This window comes from Rhinopithecus bieti, unplaced genomic scaffold (genome assembly GCF_001698545.2).
Source record: "Rhinopithecus bieti isolate Rb0 unplaced genomic scaffold, ASM169854v2 scaffold_31787, whole genome shotgun sequence".
Classification (NCBI taxonomy): Eukaryota; Metazoa; Chordata; class Mammalia; order Primates; family Cercopithecidae; genus Rhinopithecus; species Rhinopithecus bieti.
The window spans coordinates 6,003,782-6,026,300 of NW_016814655.1; the positions used below are offsets into that span (position 1 = coordinate 6,003,782).

The 22,519-nt window shown below is 44.7% G+C and overlaps 1 protein-coding gene across 3 annotated transcripts in view; it reads right to left on the reverse strand.

Moving 5' to 3' along the window:
* Window positions 1-4,360: 4,360 nt before the first annotated feature.
* The window catches only part of BTRC (beta-transducin repeat containing E3 ubiquitin protein ligase), a 219,764-nt gene continuing 201,605 nt past the window's right edge, over window positions 4,361-22,519 (reverse strand). For all 3 annotated transcript variants that reach the window (XM_017851814.1, XM_017851812.1, XM_017851808.1), the window contains 2 exons: window positions 11,051-11,243; window positions 4,361-8,537 (listed from right to left, as the gene is read on the reverse strand). In XM_017851814.1, coding sequence (XP_017707303.1) covers window positions 11,082-11,243 — 162 coding nt within the window. In that variant the 3' untranslated portion in view covers window positions 4,361-8,537; window positions 11,051-11,081. The remainder of the gene's footprint in view (window positions 8,538-11,050; window positions 11,244-22,519) is intronic.

Below are 22,519 nucleotides of genomic sequence, written 5' to 3' on the forward strand. Positions count from 1 at the left end.
CTTGCGAACCGCGAGTCTTTCTTTCTGCACCTGTCAGCTCCTGTGATGAGGAGCATGTGGCCCAGGGACCAATCTGGGCATGGTGATGTGGCATGTGTGTGGCAGCTGGGAGTGGGGCAATGTCAGGCCACCCCCAGCCTGGCCAGTTTGGACCAAGGAGACATCTGGTGGCTATGAGGAGATCTGCAGCCTTGCTGCAGGGAGCCCTGGGTGAAGGTATCAGGATCTGTCAAGTCCCTTGGGAGCCCCCGGGGCCCAGAAGGACATCATCACCCTTGGGGTAGAGCTCACGGTTGCTCCTAGGCCTCAGGGCCTGGGACTCGGTGGGAGAAGAGCCTGTGCTCATGTATCTTTCCCAGCCCCAAAGCTGGGGGAGAGCTGACCTGGAGGGTGCTGGACAGGGAGGATGGCAAGCAGGAGGACCCATCCATCATTGTTGGTGAACAATGAGCCGTCACCACTCTAATTAAAGATGTAATTACAGCAAACACATTCTGGGCTGCAAATGAGTGACGGATGGCAGGAAGGCACCTTGTGGCCCACAGCCAGGAGACGCTGCTCCCCTAACGCTCCCCTCTCCAAGCTGGGGAAACCGTCCCTCAGCATCCCTCCAAGCAGGTTACAAGGTGCCCTGGTGCCTCCAGAGAGGAAGGACCAAGGTTGGAGCTGGGAGCTGGTCAGGGGCTGGGGTCTGGGGCCTGGCTGAAGAAATGAGAGTGGGAAGGAGGCCGTGCAGCTGGGGTGACAGGGCTTGGGCTGATGCCTGGGTCTCAACCAGGAAGAAGTGGGTGTTTCTGTGTGAGCATAAGAGAGCACTAGGTGGGATTTCAAGGCACTCATGCTCGGGGGTAACCCAGCCCCTGCCAAGGCCCAGGGTGGGGGTGTCCAAGAGCCAGGCCTAGAGGACTCAGCCTGCAGACCAGTAACCATAGCAAGACTCTGGTGCGCCATGGTGGCTTTTCGTTCTGGCTTAGGCTTCAGGGACTCTCCCGAGGGCTGATTTGTGCTTAACTGGGGGTCAGGATACAGGGCAAGGGTCTGGCCACCTGGAGGGAGAAGAGATGGGCTCTTGTGGCCGACCGGGCTTCTGCTGCTCTCCCCTTCAGCAGGGCAGGCCTCCAGCCACCCCTCGTTCCACAGCTCCAGCCTGGGACCACATCTAAAGTTGCAGGCACTGGTTGTCCCTAGGAGGCCTGGGGCTCGGGACACCTCTTCCTCTCCTGAGGATCCCAAGGCCTGTTTGCCCTGGGGCCCCCACCCCCACTTACCCTCAGGGGCCAGGAAACTCTGAGCACAGGGTCACTTCACTCTGAGGTCAGCCTGCACTGTGACCACTCCAGGTACAAGGCATGAAAACCTACCCATTGGGAGCTTGGTGGCCTCAGCCTCTTAGCCCTACCTGCTATGGTGGTCCCTGGCCAGGTCCTTCGGGGTTTGTGGTCCAACCCCGTTGGGGAGAGGGATGGGTGGGGAATGGTGGGAGCCCAGGCAGGGAGGCAGAGGGGCGGGAGGAAGGCCCCTGACAGCAGGACAAATGCTTGTAATTTTATAACCAATCGCAGTGTGTCCATGGGGGGCCATTTGTGCCTCCACTCAGGACCAATCAGCCTGACAGAGCTATGAGTCTGCCTGAGTGAATGTGAGCTGCTCCCCCCACTACTTACTGCAATCTCATTACCCGGCCAACCCAAGACTGGCCAGAGCTGTGGGGCTCAGGGAAGGGGGAGCCACCCAAGCCGAGCAGAGCCAGGCCAGAGCCAGGGTGGGCCTGGGGCCAAGAGGGCAAGGTGGGTGGGCCTTGGAGACCCAGCAGCTCAGAGGAAGGGAGAGGAAGGAGTCGGAGTCTCAGGAAACAACAAACAGTAAACACTGACTGGGTGCAGAGCATTTAGGATCCAGAGAGGGCCTAAGCCCCTGCCCTCAAGGGGCTTGCAATCACCTCAGGGCAGATGGAAGATTATAGATAGATGGGCCCTAGGGAAAGGGGGGCTGAAGACAGAAGTGTTCAAAGTACAAAAAGGAGGCTGAAGGCAATGAGAGGGGCAGAGTTCTAGAGCCAGGCTGGCACTGGGCAAGGGGCTGGAAGGCAAGAGTAGGTGAGAGAGGGAAGAGGAACCAGAGACAGTTCGGGAGTGCATGTAGAGCCGGGGCAGAGAGAGAAATGCCCACTCATGGGAGGGAGAAAGGGGCAGCCAGGGGAGGGTTGGGCTGGCCGGTGGTGGATATTAAAGAATGGCCTTGCTGGATCTGGATATCTGGCTCTGGGGATGGCTATGTGCCCATTAGTCTCTCTAATTGTCAAAAATCTAATTTAGTGTCTGGAGCCTGGGCCGGCCTCGGGTTAAGTGGAGGGAGGCAGGCCTAGTCATAAATCTGCCCTCACAGCCTGGGCTGGTGCTAATTCTGCAGTTAACTGAGGGGTGAGGTGGGCACAAGATGGGAGAGGCAGGGCTCTGGAGAGGGGGTGTCCCTGCATGCCAGCCCCCATGTGCTAGGTCATAGCCAGGCTCTCCTGTCTTGCAGGGGGCTCATCAGACCGTCCAGGGGAAGTGCCTCACATTCGACGTGAGCTCAGGGCCAGGAGTCTCTCAAAGGTCAGCATGGCTGGGACTGTAAAACTGTCAGCCCCCTCTCCTGGACCCATTCAGGCTCTACGTGGGCTGTGCTCTTGGAAAACGACCAGGGACTGTCCCTCACGGGTGGGAAGGGCACATTTCCTCCATGAAATCATGAGTGTTTGTTGAGGAAAGGGGCATGGGGATTCACACTATGTGAACAAGTGACTGGTCATCCAGTGATTGCTAGGGATGATGAGGACCAGGTGACATTCACCTGAGCTGCTTGGGGAGTCACGCTCCATTCCTTAGTGGGGACAGCACACTCCCCATTGGGCTGCCCAGCCTCTCCTTCCCTGGGCCCAGGCTCAGGTGGTGTCTGGGGGCCTGGCCAGTCCCTGAGGATCGCACACAGCCTGAGGTGGTGCTGGTGATGGTGGGCACTCCAGCCCGGGTTTGGTAATGACCTTGCTCCCCTCAGAGTTGTTAATTGAAAGCAAGGGGTGTAGTAGGCGCAGCAGGAGAGGGTGGGGACGGAGAAGGTTCCCTGAGAGGCTGTTTCCATGGGGGGAGGAAACAATTTCTCCTGGCTTCAGCTCCGTCTCACCAGGCACCCACTTGGCCTCTCCTGCTGCTAACGAAGTGCCTTTAATTAGCAGCCTAATAAAATGCTCTTAATTGGCAAGAGCCAATCAGGAAGAAGAGAGGTCTCGTCCCTTTAGTCACTGCTGATGGTGGCACAGCTCTAGGTTGAAAGTGGGGAGGGATTCCTGGCCCCGTCGGGCAGTAGGAAACCACGGTTATAGGGCTGAGTCTTCGCAGGGCAGGCCCTTGAAAGGGCCTCCCTGGGGAAGAGATCTCCCTGGAGAAGAGATCTGACACGGTGTGAGGGTGAGGTCCACAAATCCTTAGGCTCAGCCTCTGCTCAGGAGCCCAGCTGATGAGGAACATTAACTGAGCAGATACCAGTGGCTCCAGAGTGGTTCCTCTGATGCCTCCCTCCCTTCCTTCTCTCTCTTGGGTGCTGCCTGCCCTTAGTTGTTAGGGAGGATTCCTCAGTGTAGTTTTGGTCAATGTGGGTCCCTTTTCTTGCTCCTCAGTTTCCTCATCTGCCAAGGGTTGTCAGTCCAGACAAGACAATGAGACTAAAAGGCTGATGGAGGCCAGAGAGCCTTGGTCATGTGGAAGGGTTATTAATACAAAAAGCTCATAGATCTAAAAGGATGGGTCAATTTTGACAAGGATCCTGTTTGTGACACTAGAGAGGGGAGGGGAACAGGGCCAACGGGGAGAGAGAGTCCCATTCGGCCACTGCCTGCAACCTTGTACCTCCCTAGGTTTGGCTGAAGGAGGGAATGGGGATTTCACTCAGGAACTGCAATGTCATACCCCAGATAGTCAAGGGTGCCTTCATTCTTACAGCTTGTTAAGAGTCCTTCTGGAAATTGCTCCCAGATGTGAGCTTGCTTGCCTATAAACTGATCAAATGGGATGTAGGGGAAACTCAAGTATTTTCACCGCTGAAGGGCTGAGAAAAATGTAAATTCTGCATTCAGGTTGGGCTGTGGTTGGCTAAGGTGACCAATTCACAGATGAGACCTGACTTTGGCTTCAATTTAACTCAACATGGAACAGTAGGTGTATGCTGGCACTACACACTCACCCACAGCGTCCAGTCCTGCTTTCTCTCATCTTGTTTTCTCATGTCAGATTATCTGCAAAGGTATCCTATCTGTGCACTCCCTCAGTCTGTATACCGAAAAGTGTATTGTCCTTTTTGATGTTGGGGCAAGGAGACAAGACACTTAGAAAATTCACTTTAATCTTATATTTGTAATTTAAGTTACTTTTTTCCTGAACAGTTTAAAAAAACCAAAACACACTCTATTACCATGATCCTAGGTTGTGAACATATTGGTACATTGACTACACATCACTATAACATAATCACAAAAGTCAAAGCAGTCAGTACTTAAGAGTCTAGAGAACAAAGAGCTGAACCAGCTGAAAGCTCTCGGGGAAGCTCACATGTGTTGCTAGGCCTGTCCCATTGCTGGAGTGCACTGGCCATCCCTCAGATCTGTCTGGGCTGGCCTGAGTGGTCACTGCTTTGAGAAAGCTGTTAGTTTCCTTGGTGCCCAGAGGGCTAACATCCTAGTTGGCCTTTTCCTTCAGTGTCCAAGAAGGGGAAGGGTTAGGAGAGGAGGTAACACTTTAAAACACTTACTGCACTGATCCTTAATAAAATACACACACATCCAATCAGGAGCTAAGCGCGCCAGCTGTGCTGGTTGGAAAGCACATATTTTCGATGTCATCTGCCTCCAGGACATTTTAGATCATAGGTACTCTACTTCAACAGAAGGGGTTTCTAAAGATCAATGAATTAAGTTCCACCTGAAACCAGGCAGTCATCATGCTCTTTTGATTTCTCTCTTCAGCTCAAAGGATTCTGACACCACAGATGAGCTACAGGTAAAGAAGTGAAACTCAGTTTTATTCCCCTAAAAGATGGCTCTCTTTCCAACACTATGTTGACACTGTGGTTAAAGGAGGTCTGGTCCATTGGTGATCAGCTGTGTGGAGGAAGACCAGGGAGGCTGTACCCTAAGCCTCAGGGCTGCACTAATCTGGGTTGGACTGCTCTGCTTCAGGCTGGAGGGTGTTGCCATCTAAGGCAAAAGGGAGATGCTGAGAAGGTCAACAGTACCAAGGTATCTAATCCAATTATAGGAAAGAAAAAAAATTGCCCTGATTATTTCCAGTATTCTCCACCCCTCCTACCTTTGTTTCCCCACACAATCAAGTGCTAAGTAAGGAGCAGACCAACTACAGCTGTTCAGACCAATGGTACCAGCAGCCGGCAAGGGAAGAGTGCATTTTTTTCCTCTGTAGCTTTAGACTGTACAGAAGAAAAATAAAAAAGGATTGTTCTTACTCAAGCAGAAAAACAAGAATGATGTAGGGGTCTCACAGTCTTTTCTAGTTCGGAAACAAGTTATGAGGGCCAGACTTTATTACCTGTCAATAGAGATCCAAAAGAGTCGCTGTCTCTGAAGTTAGGAGACACCAGAAAGAATTTTGCTAAGGGACATGTACAAACGGCTTTCCATCCATGATTCACATCCTTTCAAATTGCACACAAAGTTAAAGGATGTTCTCAGCAGTGAAATACACACACGTGCAGCAAGGCATGTTGGTCTTGTCCAAGTAGCCCCAGTGTGCACCAAAAGGTCACGTGTCTGTACCTCTTCCTCTGCCTTCAAACAGGGTTTCAGCCTGTCTTTAAAAAAGGTTTCCTTTAGGCCCTATATTGGAAAGTAAATTTTAGCGAGAAGAGACTAATCTACCATGGGGACACCTTCAGCTCTGTTTCTATCACTCCTTGGAATGTGCTGAGACTTTGTCTCTCTTTTTGTTTTAAAAAGGTCAAACTTTACATTTATTCCAGCTGGGGATTAGTGATAATCAATTCCCATTGAAATCATGCAGAGATGGTAAGTGGGGTTTACCTTCTCTGGAAATGAACTTTTACTTACCTGATTATTTCTTCTACAATGAACTGGTAAATGACCCCCAGAGCTGAGAAATGTGAACGATTCAAGTTTTTCAGACCACTTAACTTCATTCCCATTTCCATCAGCAGCAGAGAGGACAACTTGGAGAATATTCTCAACTGGGGGAATGGCTCCACATCTGTAGGGTTCGACCTGATCTCCTTTGTGATGTACTGGACATGTTTCAAAACAGTCTTAGAAACAATATTCCTTCAACTGAACCTAGATTGGAGAGCAAAACCCAGGGCACCAATAAACATTCAACAGCTTCCACTTTGTAATAGCAGCATATGACAGAAGGGCTGGTAAAATTATGGCTATTGGACAATATTTTGAGAAAGCTTGAAACCCATGCCTTTTAAATGTCTGACCTGTGTGTTTTTCAGGGCTGACAGCCCTCTATCTTCATCTATAGCAAAATCCTTACCCAATCAAAAAGCCATTAATAGTCAACACAATAGATGACGAACCCTGATAGTGCCCAAGTAGAAAACATTTCTCTGTAGCATTTGGGTAGCTGGGAAGGGAATTACATTGAGAAAATATTTCCTAGGCTACGATGTATCATTACGCTGGAAATATTTTCTGAATATAACCTTGAACTAAAAGCTTAAAAATACTCATAAAGCAGGAAAGCAGAATGCATATGCATAAACTGACTCTCAAATATGTAGTCACAACATCCAGTCTGGGTACACCTTGAGAAGAGGATACCTTCTTGCCTGGGGAGACCAGCTGGGTGCACATGAATAGTATTCTGTGTGCTCCCAGGTTGGTATGGCACAGGTGCCCTCGCACCTGAAGCCCACTAGCTTTGGCAGCTCACCCAGCTGCCTTCCGAGTGGCTAGGTTTACCCGACCCTTGCCGAGGTCCAGCCATTTATGCTGTTCACCAATCGCCACAGACATTTTATTGGCTGGGGAAAGTGAAGAGCAAAATAAGGTCAGGAGGAGGAAGAAAAGGCAGTTTTTGTCCCATTTATAAACCCTGTATGCCAAACTTCACCCTGATCCTCTCTCTTGGGCAGCTTTGCCCTTCTGCAAATACTGGGTGTGGGAGGAGCAGAAGGAAGGTTCTGCAGTGCAAAGTTGACACGGTGAAATCAATTTTTGAGAGATGATATTTAACTGGCCAAAAAACAAAAACAAAAAACAAACAAACAAAAACACCAGTGTTTTCTCCTATCTCTCTTAAGCTACCCTGATCACAGTCTTGGCAAAGATACAGGCACCTGGGTACTCACAGGCCCCAATGAGGAAATCGGAGATGGAAACCATTATGCAGAATGCACCAAGCAATTGGCTCTGGCCATTTCAAACCTTTCTGTAGGCTGAGCCTTACCAGTGATTTAAGATGAAGTACAATGCTTTTTATTACACACCTAATTGTTAATGAGAGGAAATGCAATCAGCAACTCCTTTCCACACTCTACATGGAATCAAGGACACTGCTGAGTCCAGAAAAGACGCAGCCATTGATGGAGCCCAGGAAACTTCTTCTCCTGGCCCCCTGCTACCCGCCCCCCGCCCCCCATCCTCCTTTTGGGTGTGGGGAAGAAGGAGAGGGAAGAGTTGCAAATATGATGAGAGTATCATGTCCGAGAATCCACTGCTGCCACAGGGTCACTTGCAGCAAAGGTCTGAGGCTGAAATCTTCACTGAACAGCATTTAACTCTTCCAAGTGTTGCATTTTCTGGCTGATCTGGCTCATGCTAGAGGAGGACACTCTCTTCATACACTTTCTTCTCAGGTGGAGCAGACAGAGAAGAAAGGTTGAAGGGGAGTAGGCAAGTAGATGGGAAGAGGAACAGAAACAAAGAGAAGGCAGGCAGGCAGGAGGCCCAAATCTTCCAGTGTATACATTTTTGTGTTTTCTTTTTCTTGCCCCAGAGGCTACACAAAGGGAGCTCTGTCTCCTCCTAAGCATATTGGGGCTGGGCTGCTCTGGCCAGGTGCTTGGCATTCCTGCAGTTAACAGGGAGACACTGGGTACTGTCTGGCTTGAAGCTGCATCCCCCATCCCCTAGAACTGGGTCTCTCCCAGCAGGCTGTACAGGGAAACTAGTTCTTCTGCTTAATGGCAAAGCAAGAGAGATTCTGGCAAAACACTAAATATATTTATAAGTCATCTTTGTCTGGAACCAATGGGAAAAAACTAGGTGCAGAGGGGAAAGGAGGAGAGGAGGGGAGGTTTAAAAGTTCCAATCATTCACAAAAGATAGAAGATATCTTCTGATAGCAGCACTGAAGCAGTCAGCTGTGCTGAGTAGACCGTCCTGGGCCGACTGCAGACCAACTGTGTCCCAACAGGAGTCTCAAAGCCCTGCTCCTCAGCTAGTCCGGGGAAACTGGGCAGTAGTTTGTTACTGTTGTTGCTTGTCCTGGTATTGGCAGATATGTTAAATACCGCAACTTTAACGGGTCCTGTGTGAAAACAGAGCAAACAGTCATTAGCCCCTTTTTCGATATTTCTTACTTGCTTGAAGAAAAAAGAGCATTCACGTAGCTGCCAATGGGGAAAAGGCTTAGGAGTCCTTCCTAATGCCTGCTCTCTGTCTATGCCATGCAGGAGCTTCTGTCAAAGGTGACCTGGACTGATGGAGAAGTTATACTAAAGGCAGGGCTTGCTGACATGCTCAGGGCTGTGGTGTTCAAGCAGAGTGACTCTGATGTCTTTAGGCTGAGAGTGACCATGGTTGGCATAGCTTTCACCTGCCCTGTAGAATGGCAGGGCAGGGGTCGGGGATGGTCTGTGGGCCCTGCCTTTGAGTGACCATGAGCATGGTGGTGCCACTAACAGAAGTGGGGGAATCAAGGAAAGCTGGCCCAGCTGTGTGGCTGGAGGGTACCAGCAGTGTAAAGGAGGGGACAGTGTAGTTGAGGATGTGAGTACTAGAAGTGCTCTTGCTATCTTCAAGGACAGCTGTGTGGATGGCAGCTGGAAATGTGGCCTGGAGATTAAAGCAGAGGCTTGGACTAGAGACAGAAATTTGAGTCTTCTACACTGAGAAGAGATCTGAAGCTTTGGGAAGAGAGAAGGCAGCCTAAGAAGGAATTTAGATAAGGAAGAAAGACAGGCCAGGCATGGTGGCTCACACCTGTAATCCCAATACTTTGGGAGGCCAAGGGAGGTGGATCACTTGAGCTCAGGAGTTCGAGACCAGCCTGGGCAACATGGTGAAACCCCATCTCTACAAAAAAAATACAAACAATTAGCTGGGTATGGTGTTGTGTGCCCGTGGTACTCAGGAGGCTGAGGAAGGAGAATCACTTGAGCCTGGGAGGTAGAGGTTGCAGTGAGCTGACATCGTGCCACCGCACTCCAGCTTGGGTGACAGGAGCGAAGTCCTTTCTCAAGAAATAAAATAAAATAGGCTGGGCACGGTGGCTTGGCCTTGAGAGGCCGAGGCAGGTGAATCATGAGGTCAGGAGATCGAGACCATCCTGGCTAACATGGTGAAACCCCGTCTCTACTAAAAATACAAAAAACTAGCCGGGCGCGGTGGCAGGCACCTGTAGTCCCAGCTACTCAGGAGGCTGAGGCAGGAGAATGGTGTGAACCCAGGTGGCGGAGCTTGCAGTGAGCCGAGATTGCGCCACTGCACTCCAGCCTGGGCGAAAAAGCGAGACTACGTCTCAAAAAAAAAAGAAATAAGATAAAATAAAAATAATAAGAAAAGCCAGAAACAGACTCTTAGGAGTGAGGGGAAAGAGGCACAAATAATCAGAGAGCCAGGAAGAATATTAAAAATAGCAAAGTGTCACAGAAGTCTAAGGAAGAGAAAATTTTGGGCAAAAGGAGGGGGTAGGTATAGGGAGATTGCAGTATTAATACTAATGACCAGTTTTTCCTGAGGGCATGCTATGTATTCGGCACTGTGCTAAGCACTAGGAATTTTCCATACAGTATCTCCATGCAGCCTTCACAGGGCTCCATGAAGTGAACAGTGCCCCTCATGTTACTCATCAGGAGATTCAGGCTCTGGGAAGTTACTTGTCCAAGGGCACACAGCCTGTGCAACTTGGCTGAGGAACGATGAACCGTGTCCTCTGTGAGAGAAAGAGGCGCTGAGGCAAGCCCAGCTGGGCGTGAATCACTGCCCTCAGTGGAACACTGCAAAGAGAGATGCAGAAACCTGTAGCGAATATGTACTTCCGCCAGGAGAACTGAGGCACACGTGGGAAATCGTAACGACAGCAACGCTCCTCAGCAGCTAGGGCAGCCTTCTCAAACTGGCAACAACCTAGTGTATTCAAACTGGTCAGAACACCAGGTATGATCTGAATATACCATAATATGTATGGACCACCTGGGTATTTTAGGCTCTTCCCCTGCCTGAAAGAGTTTGGAGACTTGAGTGGGAGGATACATGGAGTTCTCACCAACGTCAGAGGTCAAAAGACAGGTCCTCTTTTTGGAGGGTTGAGGAATGGGGATAGGGATATAAAAGCTACTTTTTATATTCCTTTTAAAATCTGCCCTTTTATTTCTATGTCAGTGTGAACTTTCACCAAGAGATGTTTCCATTCACGCATTAGACATCAGAGTGTCTACTTGGCTTGAAACGTCTCTACTGTAGGTATTGTGTGATCTGGGAACTTAAACATCACAGGCCTTTGGGTCATTACTTAGTTTTCAAACTGATTCAAATCTCATTTTATTTTCATAACAGTACTACTAGATAACTAGGGCAGGAATGACTAGGCTTACCACACACGTAGGACCCTAGAATCACCTAGAACTGAGGCTGGCTACTTTGGTGAAAGGCACTGTCCATACTGTGGCAGCTTCAGCCCTGTCTCACATTGTCTGCTTCCTCGGCTTTACAGGACTTGGTGACACAAACGGCAGGAGAAAGCTCCGTGAACTAGCAACACCTTACAGCTAATATCCTGTCTCCTACCCACAGTGTTATGTACATAATAGATTTTGATACCTGGGCAAGTATGAGGTCAGTATATGGTTATTTATCTGGAGATATAGGTGTATGTTCGAGAAGGGGAACGGGGGGGTTCAGCTTGGGCAGCCGGATCATTTAGGAAGTCCCAGATGAGGATTGTGTCATCATGTGAACTACTGACAATCTGGAATTCATCAAACTGGAGTCGAAAAACTCTTCCGGAATGCTCCTAAAGAAGTAGAAACAAAAAGGGTAGGAACTTGAACTACTCAAAATCAATAGGACACAAATTCAGCAAGATGTCAAAAGGAGTCTACAGAAAGGCTATGGTTTGCTGTTAATTTTCTACCATGAAGTTGTTTTTATAAAAAAAGAGAGAGGCCGGGTGCAGTGGCTCATGGCTGTAATCCCAGCACTTTGGGAGCCCGAGGCGGGTGGATCACGAGGTCAGGAGATCCAGACCATCCTGGCTAACATGGTGAAACCCCATCTCTACTAAAAATACAAAAAATTAGCTGGGCATGGTGGCACATGCCTGTAGTCCCAGCTACTTGGGAAGCTGAGGCAGGAGAATTGCTTGAACCTGAGAGGCAGAGGTTGCAGTGAGCTGAGATCACGCCACTGCACTCCAGCCTAGGTAACAGAGTGAGACTCCATCTAAATAAATACATAAATAAATTAATTAAAAAAAAAGAAAATTTACTTTGGCTAAAGGCAGCATGGAAAAGTCAAATACTAGGCAGCTGTAAACAAAGTAATATTCTTTGGCCAAGACATGCTAAATAGCATGCTATTAATAGTTTCTCATGCCAACCCTTTTTGGCTTAGGGTGGATGACAGCATTCCTTACTACCTCCCCGGTTTTACCTTCTAAGTTCCTTCTATAATCAGAGGTCAAGCATTGGTGAGCAATAAGCAGTATGCTGATAAATGTTTATCAACCAAACCTTGCTACTTTGTAAAACCACTGGTAGATTTCCACAGCATTAAAAACTCCTACCATGGCCAATTATAAGCTAGTAATAGTCAACCAGCTTGCAAAATTCATGAATAGTTGGCTCTCATAAGTGAGTATGAGCCTGTTCTAGCACACCACTGGCAGTTACCACTACCCTGATAAAGATGTAGAATGTTCCCAGCATACTGGAAAACAATCTCACACCCCTTACTAAACAATGTTATCTCTACTTCAATTTTATCATCATCATCACCTTTTTTTTTGAGACAGAGTCCTGCTCTGTTGCCCAGGCTGGAGTGCAGTGGCGTGATCTCCGCTCACCGCAAGCTCTGCCTCCTGGGCTCATGCCATTCTCCTGCCTCAGACGTAGCTGGGACTACAGGCGCCCGCCACAACGCCCAGCTAATTTTTTGTATTTTTAGTAGAGATGGCGTTTCATTGTGTTAGGATGGTCTCGATCTCCTGACCTTGTGATCCGCCCACCTTGGCCTCCCAAAGTGCTGGGATTACAGGCGTCATCATGATCGTTTTTTTTTAGATGCAGGGTCTCGCTTTATTGCTCAGGTAAGAATGCAGCAGTGTGATCATAGTTCACTGTAACCTCAAACTCCTGGGCTCAAGTGATCTTCCTGCTTCAGCCTCCCAAGTAGTGAGGACTACAGGCACATGCCACCACGCCCAGCTTTTCTTTTCTTTCTTTTTTTTGTAGAGACCAGGTCTTTTTGTTGCCCAGGCTGGTCTTGAACTCATGGACTCAAGCAGTCCTTCTGCCTTGGCCTCCCAAAGCTCTGAGATTATACGTGTGGGCCACTTTGCCTGGCCCAATGTTGTTATTGTTATTGTTTACTCTCTTACTGAATTTCATATAATCATATAGTATGTATTCTTTTATGCCTGCCTTTTTTTTGAAACAGAGCCTTGCTCTGTGGCAAGGCTGGAGTGCAGTGGTGTGATTTTGGCTCACTGCAACCTCCGCCTCCTGGGTTCAAGCAATTCTCCTGCTCAGCCTCCCGAGTACCCGGGATTACAGGCACGTGCCACTACACCCAGCTAATTTTTGTATTTTTAGTAGAGACAGGGTTTCACCATGTTGGCCAGGATGGTCTCGATCTCCTGACCCTGTGATCTGCCCATGTCGGCCTCCCAAAGTGCTGGGATTATAGGCTTTAGCCACTGCGCCCAGCCATGCTTGGCTTCTTTTTTTTTTCTGGAGACGGAGTCTTGCTCTGTCGCTCAGGCTAGAATGCAGTGGTGCGATCTCGGCTCACTGCAACTTCTGCCTCCCAGGTTCAAGTGATTCTCCTGCCTCAGCCTCCTGAGTAGCTGGGACTACAGACGCCCCCCGCCATGCTTGGTTAATTTTTTGTATTTTAGTAAAGACAGGATTTCACCATGTTGCCCAGGCTGGTCTCCAACTGCTGAACTCAGGCAATCCGCCGGCCTCAGCCTCCCAAACTGCTGGGATTACAGGCATGAGACACCGAGCACAGCTCATGCCTGGCTTCTTTCAGTCAACATTGTAGGATTCTTCTATGTTGCTGCATGTAAAACAGTAGTTCATTCTTTTTTATTACTGGTTGATATTCTACTGTATGAATATACTACAATCCATCTATTCTCTTGTTGGTGGACATAGGGGCTGATTATAGTTTATGGCAACAAAGCTGCTATGAACATTTATGTATGTGTCTTTTGCTGAATATATGCACTCATTTCAACTGGGAGTAGACTTGCTGGGCCATGGGGTAGGTGTATGTTTGGCTTTAGAAGATACTATGAAACAATTTTTTAAAAGTCATGCCAATTTATACTCACACCAACAGTTTATCAGAGTTCATTACTCCACATCTTCACCAAAAATTGATATTGCCAATCTTTTACACTTATTTTGGTAGGTTTATAGTAGTGTTTTATTATAATTTTAATTTGCATTTTTCTTTATAATATTGAGGAAAAGCCTCTCTATCCCTTGTTTGCTGAGAGTTTTTATCATGAATGGGTGTTGGATTTTGTCAAATGCTTTTACTGCATCTATTGATATAAGCATGTGATTTGTCTTCTATAGTCCCCTGATGTGATGGATTACATTAATTGATTTCTGAATGCTGAACCAGCCTTGCACACCTGGCATGAATCTCACTTGGTCACGGGGTATAATTCTTTTCATACATTGTTGGATTTAATTTGCTAATATTTTGTCAAGGATTTTTTAAATTTAAGAGTTACTACATTTTATTGGCACATTATTACATTTTATAATATTTTAGAGGCTGGTGCGGTGACTCATGCCTGTAATCCCAGCACTTTGGGAGGCCGAGATGGGCAGATCACAAGGTCAGGAGATCGAGACCATCCTGGCTAACACAGCAAAACCCCATCTCTACTGAAAATACAAAAAATTAGCTGGGCGTGGTGGTAGGTGCCTGTAGTCCCAGCTACTTGGGAGGCTGAGGCAGGAGAATGGCGTGAACCCAGGAGACGGAGCTTGCAGTGAGCTGAGATCGAGCCACCGCACTCCAGTCTGGGGGACAGAGCGAGATTCTGTCTCAAACAAAAAAAAAAAAAAAAAAAAAAACAAAAAAAACAAAAAAAAAAAATTTTTGAAATCAGAAATGCTTAAACATAAGGCCAATAATAAGGACCATACCATGGGGCTGGATGCAGTGGGCTTCACGCCTGTAATCCACAGATCTTTGGAGGCGAGCAGGCAGACATGAGGTCCAGGAGTTCGAGACCAGCCCTGGCCAAACCATGAGAAAACAACCCAAGTCTCTACTAAACAATACCAAAAATCCAGCCAAGTGTGGTGGGGGCACACCTGTAATCCTAGCTACTCGGAAGCTTAAGGCAGGAGAATAGCTGCATATCAGGAGGCAGAGTTGCAGTGAGCCTGAGATTGTGTCACTCCAACTCCAGCCTGGCGCAAGCAAGAAGGAAACCTCGCTGTCTCAAAAAAAAAAAAAAAAAAAAAAAAAGAAAAAGAAAATACCATACATATGTCTGAATCAAATATTTATTTATTTATTTTGAGACGGAGTTTCGTTCTTGTTGCCCAGGCTAGAAGTGATGTGATCTTGGCTCACTGTAACCTCCGCCTCTCGGGTTCAAGCATGAATCAAATCGTTTAAAATACAGGTGCTCCTCAAATTACAATGGGCTACATCCTGAGGAACCTGTTGTAAATGAAACTATCCTAAGCTGAAAATGCATTTGATCTGCCTAACCTATTGAACTTCACAGCTTAGCCATTATTAGTCTGTATTTTTCTTTTCCTATATTGTGTTTGTCTGGTTTTGGTTTTAGGGTAATGCTTCATAGGATGAGTTAGCAAGTTATTCATTCTGTTTTTATCTTTTAGAAAAAATGATAGAAAATTGATATAACTTATTCAAATGTTTGGTAGAATTCACCAGTGAATCTACCTGGGCTTAGTTTCTCTGGAAAGATTATTAAGTATTGATTCTGTGAAGATCTGGGATCGCTTTCATTTCTAATATTAGTAAAGTATGTCTTCTTTGTTTTTTGTAGTCTGGCTAGAGGCTCATCCATTTTATTGATCCTTTCAAAGAACTAGCTTTTGGTCTTGATGTACTCCATTGATTTCCTGTTTTCAATTTCATCGATTTCTGGTCTAGTTTTTATTATTTCTTTTCTTCTACTTACTTTCTTTCTCTTACTTTGCTCTTCTCTTAGTTGGCTCTAGTAGAAGCTTAGACTATTGATTTTAGATATTTTCTAAGATATGCATTCATTGCTATAAATTTTCCTCTAAGCACTGCTTTCACTGCATCCCACACATTTTGATAGCTGTTTTCATTTTTGTTTACTTCAAAATACTTTTCAAAACATCACATGTTCCCCATAAATATATAAACCTACTATGTGCCCACAAAATTAAAAGTAAAATTAAAAAAAAAATACATTTCAATTTCTCTTGCGATTTCTTCTTGACCTACGTGTTATTTAGAAGTGTATTGTTTAATCTCCACATATTTTGGGATTTTCCAGCTACCTTTCCATTACTGAATGCCACTGTAATCTGACAGCATATGCAGTATGATTTCTATTCTTGTAAATTTTTTAAGGTGCATTCTATGGCCCTGACTGTGGTCTGCCTTGGTGTAATTTCCTTGGGAGCTTGAGAAGAATGTGTATTCTGCTGCTATTGGAGGAAGCATTCTATAGATGTCAATTATATACACTTGATTGATGGTACTGCTAAATTCAACTATGTTCTTACTGAACTGGCTGCCTGCCAGATCTGTCCATTACTGATGGGGGTGCTGAAATCTCCAACTATAATAGTGGATGCATCTATTCTTTCCTTGCAGTTCTATGGTTTTTTGCCTCATGTTTTGATGCTCTGTTATTAGGTGTGTACATGTTAAGGACTGTTAGGTCTTCATGAAGAACTAGCCCCTTTATCATTATACAGTACTTCTCTTTATCCCTGATAATATTCCTTGCTATGAGGTTTGCTCTCTCTGTAATTAATACAGCTACCCCAACTTTCTTCTGACTAGTGTTAGAATGGTCCATCAGGGCTAGGGGTGCCATAACAAAGTATGGCATACACTAGGGGTCTCAAAAAATAGAAATTAATTTCCCTACAGTCTGGAGACTAGAATTCCAAGACCAAAGTGTTGGCAGGGTTGGTTTCATTCTGATGCTTCTTCCTTTGACTTGTAGATGGTCATCTTCTCCCTTTATCTTCACATGGTCTCTGTGTGTCCCAATCTCCTCTTGTTATAAGGACACCAGTCATATTGGATTAGGGCCTACTCCAATGACTTCATTTAACCTTATTTACCTCTTGAAAGCTCCTATAACTCCAAATACAGTCACATTCTGAGGTACTGGTGGTTAAGACATCATATCAATTTTAGGGGAACACAATCCAGTCTATAACATGTGTTATATCTTTCGTTAATCATTTACTTTTTTTTTTTTTTTGAGACGGAGTCTCGCTCTGTCACCTAGGCTGGAGTGCAGTGGCCGGACCTCAGCTCACTGCAAGCTCCGCTTCCCGGGTTCACGCCATTCTCCTGCCTCAGCCTCCCGAGTAGCTGGGACTACAGGCGCCCGCCACCTCACCCGGCTAGTTTTTTTGTATTTTTTAGTAGAGACGGGGTTTCACCGTGTTAGCCCGGATGGTCTCGATCTCCTGACCTCGTGATCCGCCCATCTCGGCCTCCCAAAATGCTGGGATTACAGGCTTGAGCCACTGCACCCGGCCTTCACCATTTACTTTTAAGGGGTATGTGTCTTTATAGTTAAAAGTAGCTTTCTTGTAGACAACATATAGCTTAGCCTTCTTCAAATTGCTCTGTCAATTTCTATTTTTTAATGTGAAGTAGGAAAAATACAAAGAAAACCACGCCAAGACACATAAGCAAATTGCTGAAAACTAATCATAAAGAGAATATCTTAAAGGCAGTCAGAGGAAAAAGATACATAATTTAGACGAGTGACTTCTAACTTCTAGTCAGAAACCAAGCCAGAAGAAAATGGAATGACATCATTAAAGTGCTGAAAGACAATGTCAATCTAGAATTCCTTTTTTTTTTCTTTTGAGACAGGGTCTCATTCTCACCCAAGCTGGAGTGCAGTGGCACATTCATGGCTTACTGCAGCCTCAATCTCCCAGTCTCATAGGATCCTCATACCTCAGCCTCCCAAAAGTTGTTGGGACTACAGGCATGTGCCACCATGCCCAGCTTATCTTTGTATTTTTGAAGGGAAGAGGTCGCCATGTTGATAGGCTGGTCTTGAACTCCTGAGCTCAAGCGATCCACCTGCCTCAGACTCCCAAAGTGCTGGGATTACAGGTGTGAGACACCATGTCTGGCCTATACAAAATTATTTAGCCAGCAAAAATATCTTTCAAAAATGAAGGCAAAATGAAAACTTTTTCAGAGCCAGGCGCAGTGGCTTGCACCTGTAATAATCTCAGCTACTCAGGAGATTGTGAAGCAAGAGGATTATGTGAGGCCAGGAGTTCGAGACCAGTCTGGGCAACACAATGAGACCCTATCTCTAAAAAAATAAAGAAAATTAGCCAGATATGGTGGCACAAGCCTGTAGTCAGCTATGTGGGAGACTATCAGGAGGATTACTTGAGACTAGGAGTCCAAGGCTGCAGTGAGGTATGATCTTGCCACTGTACTCCAACCTGGGCTATAGAATGAGATCCTATCCCTTAAAAAAAAAAAAAAAAAAAACTTTCCCAAGTAAACAATAAGTGAAAGTATTTGTCACCAGTGTACCTGCATATATGAAATGTTAAAGTAAGTTCTTTAAGCAGAAGGAAAATGATATCAGATGGAAATAGAATTTATACAAAGGAATGGGAGGCAATAGAAAAGGTAAACATGTGGGTAAAAATAAACTCTCTTTTTTCCATTAAAAAATTTCTTTAAAAGACCAGAAGTTGGTGGCTCATGTCTGTAATCCCAGCACTTTGGGAGGCTGAGGCGGGCGGATCACAAGGTCAGGAGATGAAGACCATCCTGGCTAACACGGTGAAATCCCATCTCTATTAAAAACACAAAAAATTAGCCGGGTGTGGTGGTAGGCACCTGTAATCCCAGCTACTTGAGAGGATGAGGCAGGAGAATCGCTTGAACCCAGGAGGTGGAGGTTGCAGTAAGCCGAGATCATGCCACTGCACTCCAGCCTGGATGATAAGAGAGAAACTTCATCTCAAAAACAACAACAACAACAACAACAAACCATGAATCAGGCCAGGTGCCATGGCTCATGCCTATGATCCCAGTACTTTGTTGAGGTTGAGCCCAGCAGTTGCAGACCAGCCTGGGCAACGTGGCAAAACTCCATCTCTACAAAAAAATACAAAAAAATTAGCCAGACGTGGTGGCACTCGCCTGTGGTCCCAGCTACTCAGGAGGCTGAGGCGGGTGGATTGATAGAACCTGGGAGGTTGAGGCTGCAGTGAGTCATAGGTGTGCCACTGCACTCCAGCCTGGGTGACATAGTGATACCTTGTCTCAAACAAACAAAAACCATGAAGCAAAGGCTGTCACAACTGTAAGAAGAAATAGACAAATTCAGGGAGACATAAAAATTCCTCTCAATAATTGGTAAGGACAAATAGAAAAATCACTAAGGATACAGAAGTCCTGAATATTATAAACCAACTTAATTGACATTTTTTGGGATGTAGCTAAAATAGTGATTAGAATTACTTCTAATAACATTTATAGCTTCGACTGATTATATTTAAAAAAAAAAAGTTTCAAAGTCAATGACCTTAGTTTCTACCTTAAGAAGCTAGAAAAAGAAAAACAAAATCAATGAAACCGAAAAAGGAAACATGACTGTGCTCCCACAGACATTAAAAGGATAATAAGGGAATATGATGAATAACTTTATTTCAATAAATTTGATAATTTAGATAAAATGGCCAAACTTCTTGGAAGACAAATTATTAAAGTTGACTTCAGAAGAAATATTAAATCTGAAGAGTGCTGTATTTATTAAAGAAACTGAAGTTGTCATTAAAACTTTCCACAAAGAAAATTCCAGGTCTAGATGCTTCACTAGTGAATTCTATCAAGCATTTAAAGAAGCATAATATCACGTATGCAAACTCTTAGAAAATGGATGAGGGAACACTTCAAAAATTATTTTATAAAGCCAACATTATCATGACAGTCAACCAGAGACACAGAAAATAAAGCAACAAATCAATATCCCTTACAAACACAGATACACACACACACACAAAAATCCTTAAAAAGATATTAGCAAAGTGAATCCAACAACACATAAAAAGGATTATACCTCATGAACAAGTGGGGTTTACACCAGCAATGCAAAGGATTTAAAGCTTAAAAAATTCAATGCAATATACCAATTAACAGAATAAAAGTGAAAAACCATATGATTATCTCAATGGATCAGATAAAGCATTTCACAAAATCCAACATGCATTCCTCACAAAAACTCTCAGCAATCTAGGAACAGAAGAGAACTGCCTATTCCCCTGATAATGGGGTCATTATGAAAAACCTATAGCTGACATACATCTATATATACATATATGTGAAATGGTGAAAGACTGAATGCCTTTCGCCTAAGATCATGAACAAGAAAGTGACATTCACTCTTACCAATTGTTTTCAACATTGTACTGGAGGTCTTAGCCAGTGCAATTAAAAAAAAAAAAAAAAGAGAGAGAGAGAAAAATAAAAGATACACAGATTGGGAAATAAGTAAAAGTATATTTCTATGTATTTGCAATGAACAATCAGAAACCAAGGTTTAAAAATACCTTTTCCAATAGCATTAAAAATACAAAATATTTAGGGATAAATGTGACAAAAGATGTGCAAAACCTTTACACTGAAAGCTACAATGTGGCTGAGAAATTTAAAAAGACCTAAACAAATGGAGAGATAAAGACTCAATATTGTTCAAAAGTCAATGTTCTCCAAACGGATCTAGAGTCAAAACAAGTCCAACAAAAATCCCAGCAGGTGGAGTGGCTCAGGCCTATAATCCAAGCACTTTGGGAGTCTGAGGTAGGAGTACTACTTGAGGCCAGGAGTTTGAGATCAGTCTGGGCAACACACTGAGAACCCATACCTACTTTATTAAAAAATTAAAAAACATTCCCAGCAGACTTTTTTTTGGTTGAAATTAGCAAACTGATTTTAAAATTAACATGAAAATCAAAGGCCCCAAAACCTTTGAAAAGACAAAGCTGAAAGACTCGTATTACTTGACTTCAAGAGTCGGTAAAAAGCTGCAGTAATCAAAATAAAATTATACTGGAATAAAGACAGACAAAAATCAATGGAACAGAACAGATTCCCAAAGTAGAGTCACACATATATGGTCAATTCATTTTTGACAAAGCTGCAAAAGCATTTCGAAAGGACAGTCTTTTGAATAAATGGTGCTGGAACAACTGGATATTCATGTGTAAAAAAGCCCAACCCTTTGATCTATACCTTGTACCATATGCAGAGATTAACTCAAAATGGATCATAGACGAACATATAAACTGAAAACTATAAAACTTAGAGAAGAAAACACAGGGAAAAATCCTTGTGACTGTGGATTAGTCAAAGGTTTTTTTGAGATACAATAGCAAGTAACATACGCCATAATAGAAAAAGTCAATACAGTGAACTTAAAATTAAGAACTGCTTTTTGAAAGACGCTTTTAAGAAAACAAAGAAACAAATTATGAATGTGAAGAAAATATTTGTGAATGACATCTGATAAAGCATTTGTAACTTAGAACACATAAGAGAATCTCAAAACTCAATAACCACTCAATTAAAAAATGGGAATAGATTTGAACACACTTCACCAAAGTAGACATACAGATGGCAAGAACAGATGTTCGACTTTATTAATCATTAGAGATACATGAATTAAACCACAATGAGAATGACTAAACTAAAGACTGTGCTCAGTACTGGCAAGAATGTGGAGTAACTGGAACTCTCATACACTGCTATACTATAATGTAAAATGGTAAACCACTTTGAAAAACAGTTTGGCAGTTTCTAAAAAAATTTTAAACACACACTTATACCATATGACCTAGTCATCTGCTCCTAGGTATTTACCTCAGAGAAATAAAAGCAAAAAGCATACATGCATCCCAAGACTTCTACATAGATGTTTATAGAAACTTTGTTAACAGCCAAAAATGAGAAACAATCAGTGAATGGGTATAATCATACAATAGAATACTACTCAGCAAATTTTCAAAGGAAATGAAATATGGATATACATCAACAACATGGGTGAATCTCAAAAATAATTGTACTTAAGAGGCTGGGCATGGTGGCTCACGCCTGTAATCCCAGCATTTTGGGAGACTGAGGTGGGCATATCACGAAGTCAAGAGATTGAGATCATCTTGGCCAACATGGTGAAACCCCGTCTCTACTAAAAAAACACAAAAATTAGCTGGGTGTGGTGGCACACACCTGTAGTCCCAGCTACTCGGGAGGCTGAGGCAGGAGAATCGCTTGAACCCAGGAGGCAGAGGTTGCAGTAAGCCGAGATCATACCACGGCACTTCAGCCTGGCGACAGAGTGAGACTCTGTCTCAAAAAAAAAAGAAAGTGCTTAATGAAAAGAGACAGGCAAAAAAGTATTTAATATATGATTCCATTTTTATACAACCTAATCAACAGTGCAAACTAATCAACAGTGACAGAAAGCAGATCCATGGTTGCCTGGAGATTGGGGCAGGGGGAGGTGGGATGGGCTCTGATGGAAAAGGAAGGAGGGACTAACCAAGGGGCATGAGCGTATCTTCATTATTTGTGGTTTCACTGGTATATACATATGTCAGAATTTATTAACTTGTACACTTCCTTTTTTTTTTTGAGACAGGGTCTCACTCTGTTGCCCAGGCTGGAGTACACTGGCTCAAGCAATCCTCCCACCTCAGCCTCCCAAGTAGCTGGGAGTACAGGTGCTTGCCACCATGCCTGGCTAATTTTTTGTTTCGTTTTTATAGAGATGAGGTCTCAACATGCTGCCCAGGCTGCTCTTTAACT